At 34.1% G+C, this 14,440-nt stretch overlaps 1 protein-coding gene and 1 pseudogene across 1 annotated transcript; both read left to right on the plus strand.

Annotated features, from left to right (window-relative positions):
- On the plus strand, nt 6,191-10,747 carry LOC18766771 (annotated as a pseudogene).
- On the plus strand, nt 12,282-13,953 carry LOC109946308 (BAHD acyltransferase At5g47980-like). Its single transcript, XM_020553831.1, has one exon. The coding sequence runs from the start codon at nt 12,339-12,341 to the stop codon at nt 13,704-13,706; it is 1,368 nt and encodes a 455-aa protein (XP_020409420.1). The 5' UTR covers nt 12,282-12,338; the 3' UTR covers nt 13,707-13,953.

Genomic DNA, 14,440 nt, shown 5'->3' on the forward strand with positions numbered 1-14,440 from the left:
ATTAGACAAAATCAACTGTAGACAAGCACTCCTCTACTTTATCAAAATATGTCATTTATAATCACATAATGCAATATCAAATCACATGAACCACCTACAAACATGAACCTTAACATGTACTGATCCGTAATGTGAATCTTTTTTTAGTACATATACCTCTTTACGACTTAGCAAGAGTCAATCCACATGTTATTAAAACAATAGTATCTCAATAGAGACTATAAACTTACATACATAAAACAAAATGCATCATAAGTTTAAAAAGCTAAATAGTCAAAATGGTAGAAAATTATTTAGTAATAAGAATAGTCAATCAAATTAACATTCTGAAATGCAAATCCCTCAATCCAGAAAACAACAAAATAAACATACTAGTAATATATTAGAATGAAAAAAAGACTCCGACTAGATTGCAACATCAAAGCTACGAAATAATCACATGCTCTCAACATGTCTCAGGAAAGCTTTTGATGGCAGAAACTTTGTAAACGGATCTGTAATCATACTTGAGTTCTGGTATGATCAAACATGACTAGTTTGTCTGCTACCTTCTCTCTTACTATTAAATACGTTTTGTCAATTTGCTGAAGTCCATACGACATCTTGTTGTTCATGCAGTGAAAAGCAACCGCTATGTTGTCATTGTATATCTGCACTGGTCTTGAAATTAAGAACACCACCTTAATTTATTTGATAAAAATCCGTAGTCATATTGCATGAGAATTGGCTTCATAGCAAGCTATGTATTCTGAAAACATAGTTGAACACGAAACACCAGTTTGTTTAGCACTCTTCCAAGCAACAACTGCTCATACCATCTTGAAAAAAAAACCTGAAGTAGAGATGTAATCATCATATGCTTTTCCAAGATTCACATTAGCATAATCAATAAGCTCTAAAATGTGTGTATGTAAATCAGCATGTAAGCCTTTGTATTTTGTAGGTAACAGATCTGGATCATCAAATCGAGAAGACGAAGTCACGAGGATTGAGGGAGGTCACCCTTGTTGTGGGGTGGGGATGGGATGGGATGGAATGAATTTGGTTGTTGGCGGGGAAGAAGATTAGGGAGAAATATGAGTTTAGTTTTTATTTTTATTTGTCTTTTTTTTATAATGTTTTTTAATTTTAAAAATTCATTCATTTTAAAAAGAAGAAATTTTTATTATTTTTTAGTCTATGTGGATGCTACATCATGTTAAAACTGGAATCCAATTTTACCACATCAACAATTAATATAATTTTTAACATTTTTCCTACATATTCTACATAATTAAGCCCCTTTCAGTAAACTGTGGTTTTTTTCTCTATAGATCATTAGTAAAAAGAACTCACCAGTTTATGGTATTTTATGTAAAAGGTGTGGTTATTCAAAGAAATTGTGGCTAAAACTCTGTGTAGGAAGCATACTTACATAGAAGAGACTTCCACATCAATAAAGAATCACATATAGGAGGCATTTGGTATGCCTAATTGGACTGGACATGACTAGATTCAGCAGAACGAGAACAAAAGAATAACTTTGAACAATCTTAATTTTGTTAATTCTAAGAATACCCGGAATTAGAAATAAAGGATAGAACTAAACTCTAATATGTTGAATCCTAAGAATATGTAGATAAAGAGTAAGAAAGATGAGAGAAAATCTCAACTTCATTTAATAATCAAATCTTACAACTCATAATCTGTTTTGCAACTCCACATTTTACAATTAATTATAGGTAGAGAAATCCCCTAATAATAAACCTAATACATCTAATTTCAAAGAACCATCATAAATAATGCTTAAGTTCAAAGAACCATCATTAATAACTCAAATGAAGCACATGTGTAAAAAAACCCATGAATGTAGACTGATCCATGTAATGTAGACTTAACACATTGAATGCTTTTTCTCCCAGAGTTCCATGAATGTCGAAGCCAATGAACCTGAATCATTCTCTCCATGTTGGAGAAAACGAGCCCTCGAATTTAAAAGTTCTTGGGTTAAAATCTCCGAAAGATAATTCCTCATATAAAAACATGATCGATTGTTGATCTTCAAGAAATCTCCTATTCCAAAGAAATAAATATTTTAAATATTTGAAAATCCTCCGATTGTAAAAATTCTTCTTAACCAATCTCTCAACATTCTCCTTGTCATTTGATTTATAGCATCAATCAAAATCTTTGCAATACGAAAATTGAAATTGTCAACCCCGGTGAAATCAATATATTCATTAACTGCCAAAGTACTAATTTGGTCATGGGAATTGAATAAAGCATGGGGATTATTGACAATTGGAACAAGAGGGGTGACAAAAGTTTCTGTAGCTTCTTCAATGCACTCCATAAATTTCAGTTTTATGTCAAAATCCTTGGCGAAACAATTCTCAACCCCAAAAGACATAGCACGACATTTTTTCAAGAACCACCTAAACATGAAGTAAATAATGAGGAAGATCTAGATTTAGTAAATGACCAAAATGAACAATCAACACTTACCATTTCTACCGTATATGAATAATTAATTGGCGAAAATGGAAAACACAACTGATGTGCTCCAGGATATGCTAACTAAGCTCTGATACAAAATTGATGCAATGGAACAAGAACAAATCTAACCATGTATTGATTAGAGGCGCGCAACATCAATTGATCACAAGTAGAAGAGCACACATCTACTGGAAATAAAAATACATCAATGCGATTGGGGCTACAGGCATTGCAAACTCCAAAAGTAGAAGGAAAAAAATATATATATATATATATATGATAAGCGCAACAAGGTTATCATCAACTCATATTCTCATAACGAAAAGCAAAAATCATGACATGATCACTTTCACCACTAAGAATTAGTGACCCGATAAATACTGGTCTTTCAATCAGATAACAATCATCGATCCCAAGGAAAATGTTTAACCAGCTAGATAGGCGGCATAGCAGAAATCAAATCAACTAATTGATACACGCCATGTAACGTGAAGTAAGTTCAATCCTTATTTTTCATAGGAATTTAGTGAAAAACCCAAAAGAAATAACAAACTCTCAAAAACACCCCAAATTTTTTTCAAAATGCCGAAAAAAAGACATGCAAGTCCTAAAGCTCTTTCTTCCACCAAAAACCACCAACAACATGTGAAGAGACTAGACCTACATGTGAGGATTTTTGGAAGAGCATAAAATTAGATTCATTTAGATCACCAACAACAGGTAAACTTTATATCGAAAATAGTGATCATTTAGATTCATTTTCCTCAAAATTAAGAGAAGTCATAAGTTTCTATATTCCTCTTTGGAAGAGCATAAAATTAGATTTCATTAGCATACGGTTTGAGGATAGTATTTACCCAGATAGAGCACAACATAGTATTATTATTTCTTATAATAAACTACTTAGTTCGGTATAATTAGCAAAGACAGAGATCCGTACCAAGCAGGACATTCAAAAATATAGAGGAGCAATAATAGTTGAGCAACAATTGTTCAAAGATGATCGTCTGAACCTTCTTCACCAATCTAATTTTATCAAGATTTATTCAGAGTCTATATCCAGGAGACTAGATAACACATATGAATTCAGGATAAGTACAACAAGAGCAAAAGTTTTTGATGAAATCAATAGCCAGATAGCAGCACAAATTGAAGCAGAAGACAACGACAACTCATACTAGAATAGCTTAGGAGAAGAAGAGCTACACAATATAGATAACATATTGGAAGCATAAACTCCATGTGAAGCCAGAAGCATCATCATCTCACGTGAAGAGATCATCTTAGCAGAAAGATGCAGCATCAGTCCAAAGCAAGAAAATCCAAACTCTTTGGCTTCATACGGCATCCTCTAAAAAGAAGAAATAGAAAGACTCCTTAGGCAATATAAAAATGAGTAAGGACATTATTGTCCAAACACTTTAATTTTGTCCTTCTTTATAAATACTACATCCATTTTGAGTTTATTTATAAGTTCCCCTATTTTTCAATGTCTAACTCTAACTAAAACATCGAAAGTTCTTTCGCTTACACCACACCAATGTCCATAAAATTTAATTGTTTTATCTTTCATTTCAAGTCACGAAAGACATTTCATATAGTTTGTAAAAAAAACTTTATCCCACACACATACATGTAGAATATAAGATAAGGAAATGTATAAGCGACAATAACATAAAATTATAAAAAAAAGAAAAAAAAAAGAGATAATAAAAATTAGTAGTTGAATAATATAATAGGCTGGGGAATATGAAACTCTAAGGCTTATTAGTGAGATAGATGGGTGTAGAAAAGTATGATTAGATAGAGTTCACCTTTTTTTTTTGGGTGAAAAGAAACCTTTGGGTCGTTTGGTACACAGGCTTGGCTTGGACTGGCTTAGACTAAATTTAGTACCATGTTTGTTTCATTTAATTCTAGTCTTAGATGGGATTGCTAATACCGGGCCCACCAAAAACACCTCCTTAGAAGGGGACTACTAATCCCATGTAGAAAGGGAGGATTAGCTAGTCCTATATTTACCAATGTATGAGATGCATATATTATATTGTAATACTAATAACATATATTACTATTATTATTATTATTACATACACATATACTATAATGTACATATATACATGTATATACACATATACAAGTATATATATATATACACATATATACATATATAATATAGTATAAATACATATAGATATATACACATATATTATTATTATAACATACTCATATACACATACATATTAATATTATAATAATCGCATACATGTATACATGTATACATGTAATATATATTATATTATATATTAATGTACATATATACATGTATATACATGTATATATATAAACACATATATACATATATAATATATAAATACATATATATTACGTATATACACGTATATATGTAATATATATTATTATAATACATGTATATAAGTATATATACATATATGTAAGTATATATACATATATGTGTATATATTATACCCATGTATGTATTATAATATACATATACACACGTATATAGACATATACATTATATATTTATACTATATGTATATATATATATTATAATATACATATATACACGTATATACATGTATATTATTATTATAACATACCCATATATATTATCTATTATAATATACATATGTATATGTATATGTATTATACCCATGTATATATTATAATATATAGATACACCTATATACACATATATTATATACATGTATATACGTATATATATATGTATATTATAATATATAATATATACACATATATTATACATATATTATATATACATATGTATTTTATAATATATATAATATATGTATATATACATACATATATAATATACATATATACACGTATATATATGTATATTATTATTATTATTATTATAACATACGACCCATATATATTATATATTATAATATACATACATATATATAAATATATGTATATGTATTATACCCATGTATATTATAATATGCATATATACACCTATATACACTTATATATATGTATGTACGTTTATATTATTTAAAATATATAATATTATTATAATATACTTATATACATGTATATACATATATATTATATATATTATAAAATACATATATACATATATATAGATATTTTTGAAAAAATAAAAAAATTATAGTCCTGGTCCAAGCATACACCAAACGCAGGATAAGTGTTATCCAACTTAGACCAAGCCAAGCCAAGCCAAGCCAGTCCCTAAGCATAGTCCATGCCAAGACAGTCCTGTGTACCAAACGAGCCCTTAGTTCTTAGAGTTCACTTAACAAAATACTAAACTTGTTATTAATTTATCGGGAAAAATTTAGCGATGTCCATAAACTTAGCGTTAGCTCTGTTCGATGTCCATAAATTTTGGGCCTTGAGGATTTAGTTGAGCGGCCCTGACTTGAATGGGCTAAAACGAATCCCCAAGTTGAACTGGTATCTCATTTCATATGAAGCCCAGAATTGGTAAACCCCACAGCCTCTCTCTGGTTCGCGCTTTTCTTCTTCTTCTTCTTCTTCTTCTTCTCTCCCTCCACGCTCTTTTCTTCTCATCTTAATTTCCATTATATTTCCCAAACGATTCTTGCGAACTGTTATCCAGGTGAGGCTTTGAACTCTTCTTAGTTTCAGAAAGAAGCATTGGATTTTCTTTTGCCGTCAATTAGTGAGAAAGTGAGGGAAAATGCCGAGAGAGATCATCACATTGTAGGTCGGGCAATGCGGGAACCAGATCGGTATGGAGTTCTGGAAGCAGCTCTGCCTCGAGCATGGAATCAGCAAAGAAGGAATTCTCGAGGACTTTGCCACTCAGGTGCTTCTTCACTCACTTCTTACTATATATATAATCTTACACAGCTACTACTCTCTGTTTGGTTGCTGGGAAAATTCTTCTTGGGAAAAGGAAATGGAATTCGAAGTTGGGGAAATGGAGCCGAGTAGCGTGCTAGAAGTCTGATTTTTTTTCTTTTTTTCTTTCTTTTATGACTTGATGAATTAGTGAATTTAAAGTCAGCCCAAATTCTGTGTTTGTGAATGAAAGCGTTTGAGGTGTGAAAGGAAATCGAATTTATAATTTTCTAAACTTATATGAGTCGTCATTTGAGGCTCAGTTGAGGAATATATTTGTTTTCTCAGTCAGTATAATAAACAATTACAAGTAGGGGTGGGCACTCAAACCGGCGAACCGAAAATCCAAGCCGAACCACACCGAACCAAACTGGAAAAAAACCGAGTTGACCAAAAAGTCAAAAATCGGTCAAAAACCGAACCGGACCGGTTTGGACCGGTTCCGGATCCGGTTCCATGTCTTCAAAAACCGAACCGGGCCGAACCGAACCGGTAAAACTAAAAAAATATATAGTTACAATATATATTTATATTTAATGCTATATTTTTAATTTCATTAAAAAAAACCTAATATTTATCCAAGTTCAATGTCAAAATATCTCTCTTTTCTCACTTTAATATTTATTTTTTATATGAAATTGAATAATTTATTAATTTTCAAGTAAAAAAATAATATTTCAGTTGAGAATTGTATTAAAAAATAATTTAAAAAAATAATTTTTATACTCCGGTTCAAAACCGAACCGGAACCGGAATCGGACCGAAATCGGTTCAAACCGAACCAGGCAGTTTTTGAAATTTTTTTATTAAAACCGAACCGAACCAAACCGGATGAATAGTACGGGATCGGTTCTAATTTGAGACAAAAACCGGTCCAAACCGAACCGTGCCCACCCCTAATTACAAGTAAAAAGTTTAAGTTCAATTGAGATTTTTCTCTTGATGGCCGACTGATAGATAAAGCATTTCCTTTCTTCGAATGGTTCTCCTTATTGAGCTCTTTGAGGTGAATGCCTATGTTTGAGAGTGGAGTATCAAGATAGATGAATGATACATGTCGGGACTATGTTGTGTTGATTTCCATCTTAGTACAAGGGTAGACTAAGAATTGAACAACTGGCTAAAGTAATCAAATGTGCCAACAAGAAAAGCAATCAGGAGCAGTGCACTGTATCTGAAAATATGTATTCTTCAGTCCCGCTCTTGATATAGATGTGTAATTATCTTATGACTGAAATGCTGCAGGGTGGAGACCGGAAAGATGTGTTTTTCTATCAAGCTGATGATCAGCACTACATACCGCGAGCTTTGCTGATTGACCTGGAGCCAAGAGTAATTAATGGTATTCAAAACAGTGAATATCGAAATCTCTACAATCATGAAAACATCTTTGTTTCAGATCATGGAGGTGGTGCAGGAAATAATTGGGCCAGTGGATATGATCAGGTTTGTAATGTAGTCAAATGTTTAGAGACAATCTCTGTAAATAGTTTCCAGTTCCTTCCATAGTAATTTTATGATATAAAAGCTTTATGCTTAGCTTCCATGTAAGTGGAATGAGGTTGTTGTAAATTCTCTTCAGGGAAAGGGTGTTGAAGAGGCTATAATGGACATGATTGATAGAGAAGCTGATGGGAGTGATAGTCTTGAAGGATTTGTTCTGTGCCATTCAATTGCTGGAGGAACAGGCTCAGGTTTCTTTTCTTCTGTTTAGTGTTTATCTTTTTATTTTTTTCAATCATGATTTAAATAACGCATTTGGTCCAAATTTTATTTTTTTTTGGTTGGATTGGTCAAAGTACTTCCTATTGACTACAATGCTGGGTCAAACAAGTAAAATATAACATTTCAGTATTTTTATTTTTAGATAACGTATCATTTATGCCGGTGCTATATAAAGCCACCTTCATTTGGAAGTGTGACCATTCACATAGGGATTTAGCTACTACATATGATGTGGTGTACTTCAATGGCAAAATTTGGGCAAAATCTACCTTCAATGGCTGTGGTGTGCTTTGTAGTATAACACAAGTGTCCTTCTTTATGACTTCTTAATTACTTTAAGGACTTTATTGCTTGAATAAATTTTGAGTGTATTCATAACATATGATGCAGGCATGGGTTCCTATCTATTGGAGACTTTGAATGATCGATACAGCAAAAAACTGGTTCAGACATACAGTGTATTTCCTAACCAGATGGAAACGAGTGATGTGGTGGTCCAGCCCTATAACTCACTGTTGACGCTTAAACGTCTAACGCTTAATGCTGATTGTGTTGTGGTCCTTGATAACACTGCATTGAATAGAATTGCTGTTGAGCGGCTTCATTTAACAAATCCAACCTTTGCTCAAACAAATTCTTTGGTTTCTACTGTAATGTCTGCCAGCACAACCACTCTGAGATATCCAGGATACATGAACAATGACTTGGTTGGTCTTCTTGCATCTTTAATTCCAACACCAAGATGCCATTTTCTAATGACAGGGTATACACCACTCACAGTTGAGCTCCAGGTATGATTCACTTATGCATGTCAGTTTATAACAGTATATATGTCTATTTGTGTCTTTATGGATACATCCATGTACTTATGTGTGTGAAGGCATATACTTGAGAAAGTGTCTAAATAGAGGGGAATTGATTTGGCATCTCATATTGTTGCAAACATTAAATGCTTGTTTATGCTTCTAAACTATAATTTTAGCTTTCTGATGCATGTGTATATCCTCTTGGCAGGCTAATGTGATTCGCAAAACCACTGTACTTGATGTTATGAGAAGACTTCTGCAGGTAAGAAGCTTTGATTACCTTTTTTTTTTATCTTCGACAAAGCAGAATTAAATGATTCCCTAACACTATTCTCATTTTGCAGACAAAAAATATAATGGTTTCCTCATATGCTCGAACAAAAGAAGCTAGTCAAGCGAAATACATATCAATATTAAACATCATTCAAGGAGAAGTTGACCCTACACAGGTTGTAACAATAATAGTATTGTAACTTGCATTGCAATCCTACGGTTTTTGCAAACCAGTAAAATCTATATTGATGAACATGTTCATTATTCATTTCATGATCATATTTTACCCTTAGAAACTTGAAATGAAATTGTGTCAATTATCATATATAGCTGTGTTGGCCAGATTCTCTTATTATCTTAGTAACGCCTTGAATATTTGTGGAATTGTGACCCAGAATTTCTTGGTTGTTGTAGAATGTTAAGCACCTCAGTTCCCCTTCAACTATGTATCTTTTTACAGTGGTTTATTGTGCCTTTTTCTATGTAATCAGGTTCATGAAAGTTTGCAGAGGATACGTGAAAGAAAGCTTGTGAACTTTATTGAGTGGGGCCCTGCAAGCATTCAGGTGTTTTAACACAGTAAAAAAAAGTAAATTTGAGATCAATCTAATTTTTTTTTTCCCCACACTATCGGGATATTTTATATTTTATTTTCTGCTTTTCTGTGTAGGTTGCTTTGTCTAGAAAGTCTCCATATGTGCAAACAGCCCATAGGGTAGGTATCTAATTCTCATTTGAGATTCTCTCTTTTGTCAGATTTCTATAATAATCAAGTGTAGAAACTCTCTTTCGTTTTTATACTTGCACTTCAAAGTTAATTTGAGCAAAATTTCGTATTGATATTTTTATTTAAAATAACGCCCTATTTTATAATAATGATTCTGTGTATGTTGCTTCTTTTTAGGTCAGTGGTCTTATGCTGGCAAGCCATACGAGTATTCGCCACCTTTTCAGTAAGTGTTTGAGCCAGTATTTGATGTTAAGAAAGAAGCAAGCCTTTCTTGACAACTATCGGAAGTTCCCAATGTTTGCTGTAAGTTAACCATTCCTATAACTGTTAGTATTATTTCTCAATTAAAATGCTGAGCAAGAATTTTTTGACTTAATGAGTTCAAATTGATATGCTTCCATATATATATATGTCATATGCATATTCCATATAGTTAACTAATTAGGGAGCGAAGAAGCATGACTTCCTTTTTGCCTTTTGTTTTTCCCTTCTTTCATTTTAATCAGTTAGCGTCATTGGTGATGGAACCTTTTCGAGTGTTCCAAGTTCCAACTTTATGGGATTTTTGGAATTTCTGTGTCTCATATGAGTATGACATAAAACTTGGACAGGAGAATGACCTTTCAGAATTTGACGAATCAAGAGAGATACTTGAGAGTTTGGTTGAGGAATATAAGGCCTGTGAGTCCCCGGATTACATCAAATGGGGAATGGAGGTGATTATCATACTTGCCTAATTTTACCCCCCTTATGCTTTTCAATTTAACCAGCAGGTAAATCTCTTTTCCAGGATCCAGACCAAATTCTTACAGGAGAAGGCAATGCAGCAGGAACAGTGGACCCAAAATTGGCAGTATGATAAATCAGGTAAAGCTACCTCCTGTATAAATTTATCTGATTTTGTTAGCTGGTATATCATTTATTAGTTTGAGTACGTCAACCATGTGATTGGGGCCTATACGCCTTAAAAAGCCCTAAAGTAGAAAAAGAAGACGATAAGCCCAACAAGGTTATCTTCAACTCAAATGCTCATAACGGAAGCGAGAATCATGGCATATCACTCTTGTCACTAATAAGAATGTCATCCAATATACAGGTCGTTCAATTAGATAACTATCTCTTGTCCCAAGACAGGAGAAAGGAGAGAGGGTTTCATGAAACGCAAATAATATTATTTTGCTATTTTCGGTCAAAAATATTATAATATGTGTGATAAAAATACTTCCACGTGGTATTACATTATTGGTTAATTATAGCAAACTAGTGTTATCCCTGTTGCAACTAAGTTTTTCTTCCAAACCACATTTAACTAGTTAGATAGGTGGCATAACACTAGTTTTCACATGACCAATTAACACACACCATAAGTCAGAAACAATATAAATAGCCAAGACCTTCCACCAACAAATATAACGTGACCTGAGTTTGCAAACACGTGTATAGTATGAGAAAAATGCAAGCTGTATAGCATAAAAAGTACAAACATATGAAAGTTCTGGAGTTCACTTACCAAAATATGTTAATGACTTAACCCTTTGAAAGGGAGTCATCCTTGTTATTTACCTTTTCAGTGAATAAGCACAGTTCCTTTGTCAGGACCAGCTCCCTTTGTAAGTGGCAGAGTGGCCTTGAGGGTGTTGCATGATTTGAGAACTCATATCCTATTGAAGCTGGATGGGCTACAATTCTGAAATGATTTTCACAGCCACTTGAAACCACATTTGCATAATAGGGTTTCCAATGAAACAGCTGTAGACTGTTATAGGTTTGGACTGTGATGTCTTAGATTCAGCAGTTTGAACTTTACAGGGCTTCTAGATTTGTCGGTCAAACATCATCACAATTTTCATGCTTTTCAGATGCCAAGATGTTAGCTTTCACCAAATTACACAATATTATTGTGTTTCTATGAAGAAAAGATACCAGACGGGCCCCGTATTTATTTTGACTGGAAGAAGAGTAGACGGGCCCCGTATTTATTTTGACTGGAAGAAGAGCTGGCGAAATTAATATTTCATTATCTTTCCTTCTAAAGTAAAAGCGCACCCTGCATAATTTATTGTGATAAGAAGAAGAGCTGGTGAAATTGACATTTCATTATCTTTCTCATTCAAAACGTGGTTGTTCAAGGATGGCCATGCATGATATTGTTTTCCACATGTTACACAACGTACCACAGATAAAAGAAACAAAACAACAGTTCTGATAGAAGCCCACTTACCATGAAAAGACGAGCCAGTAATCACGATAATAATAAAAATCACTGAACGTGATTTCCACTTTTGATTACTGTTTGAGCCACTAAGCAACAAATTCATCAAGGTTGAAATGTTTGAGAGGCGGCCAGCATTAGGGCTTGTGCCTATAAATAGTACTAGTTATATTCCATTCAGTTCAGAATCAAGCCCCATCGATCCAACTCACATTTCTACTTGCATCACTTGAGCAAAATGGCACAAATCAAGGTTGAAATTATCGAGAGGCAAACAGTTAAACCATCCTCCCCAACTCCTCATCACCTTAGAAATTACAAGCTCTCTCATTTTGATCAGACGGCTCTTCAAATCTACATCCCACTCCTCCTCTTCTATTCCAATGCTCCTGCTGATGCTACTACTAACAATGTCATGGCCACCAATGAAAGATATCAGCATCTAATGCAATCCTTAACTAAAACTCTCACTCACTTCTACCCTTTAGCAGGAAGGATTAAAGGTCACGCCGTGATCGAATGTAACGATGATGGAGCTGAACTTGTGAAAGCCCGAGTCAAGTGCTCCTTATCGGAGATTTTGGAACACCCAGATACCAAGATGTTAAGACGATTCCTTCCTATTGAATCCGAGTCCAGAGAATCGGTCACAGGCCCATTGCTTCTTGTTCAAGTCAACTCGTTCGAGTGTGGAGGAATGGCAATTGGGGTTAGCATTTCGCATAAGTTTGCTGATACCGACACACTGAGCACATTCATCAATTGTTGGACTGCAACTATCCATGATCAGTCAAATAAGTTAATGTTTCCCAAATTTGGTGCAGCGTCTCTGTTTTCAGAACTATATTTGCCTCACCCAGAGCCACCGCCATTCCAACCCACGGAAGCCACTAAAGAAAAATGGATGACAAGGAGGTTTGTGTTTGATGCCTCAAAGATTGCTGCTCTCCAGTCGAAAGTTGCAAGTTCAGTTGTGCCCAAACCAACAAGAGTAGAAGCAATTTCCGCAGTCATTTGGAAATGCCAAAATGAAGCATCATCTAAATCATCATCATCAAACATGTTGGGGACCCGGACTAGTCTACTAAGGCCATCATTCTTCTCTCACGCTATGAACATGCGTAAACTCGCTGTGCCGCCCTTGCCAGAAAACTTGGTTGGGAATCTAGTGGATGTTTCAACAGCACGCTACCCTCACTCTGGACAGAGTACTAGTGTGATAGATTTGAAGGACGTGGTTGCAAAAATCAGGGGAGCGCTTGTAGAAGTAAAAGAGCGTTGTGCTACAGAAGTGATATTCGATTCCAGCAAAGCATGGGAAAAACAGAAAGAGTGCATCAACCTGATGAAAAATGATAACATAGACAAGTATGTCTGCTCAAGCTGGTGTCGGTTTCCATTTTATGAAGCCGATTTTGGTTGGGGAAAGCCATCATGGGTGACCTACGTTTCTGTTGCAGTTAACAATATAACTGTTCTCATGGACACAAGAGATGGCAATGGAATAGAAGCGTGGGTGAATCTGAGCCCAGAAAAGATGGCCTTATTTGAAAGCAACGAGGAACTGCTTGCATATGCTTCTCTGAATCCTAGGGTTCCCTACTGAGTACGGATAAGAGAGCTTTCATCTTGTGTTATCAATAAAATGGTAGGGTAGCTTTTGATAGCTAGCTTATCTTCTAGCTTAATATTGTACTGTTGGAAACATGGAATAAGGTAAATGTCCGAATTTAACATGTTTGAATTAATAATTATGTATTACCATTGATGGAATGTATTGTGAGATCTGTGATTGTACTAAGTAATTATGGGTTTTTAACGGAAATGGTCCCCCAATGTTTGCTCGAGTTTCATTTTGGTCCATCAACTAAAATTTTCATTTCAATAGTCCTTCAACTCTCCATTTAGTATCAAATTGGTCATACCTCCAAAGTGTGTCAATTTATTGATTAAGGTAAAACCATCCATATGAACTAAAATATAAATAAAGTAGGGTTTTTGACCGAAATGGTCGCCCAACTTTTGCTCAAATTTTTTTAGTCCACCAACTAAACAGAAGATCAAATTTCTACTCTACAATCTAATGTAGCCAGTTCAGTTGTTCCCAATTCCTACACGTGTGAAAGCGGTTTCAGCACTCATGATAAATTATTAGTAACAATATAATTGGTAAACACTAATGTTAGGAGCATTAAATTTGAATATCAAATGATGTGTCAAATGACACATCCCACTAATCTCACACCACCGCAATGCCACACCACCACTGCTTAAAATATTCTCGATGAATGTTCCAAGGCTGAAAACGATTTATAGTTTCATGTCCTTTTGATATGATTT

This window comes from Prunus persica, chromosome G8 (genome assembly GCF_000346465.2).
Source record: "Prunus persica cultivar Lovell chromosome G8, Prunus_persica_NCBIv2, whole genome shotgun sequence".
NCBI lineage: Eukaryota > Viridiplantae > Streptophyta > Magnoliopsida > Rosales > Rosaceae > Prunus > Prunus persica.

Bases quoted from the DNA above. Each gene is read 5' to 3' on its own strand.
- LOC109946308 (XM_020553831.1), top strand. From the start codon at position 12,339: ATGGCACAAATCAAGGTTGAAATTATCGAGAGGCAAACAGTTAAACCA.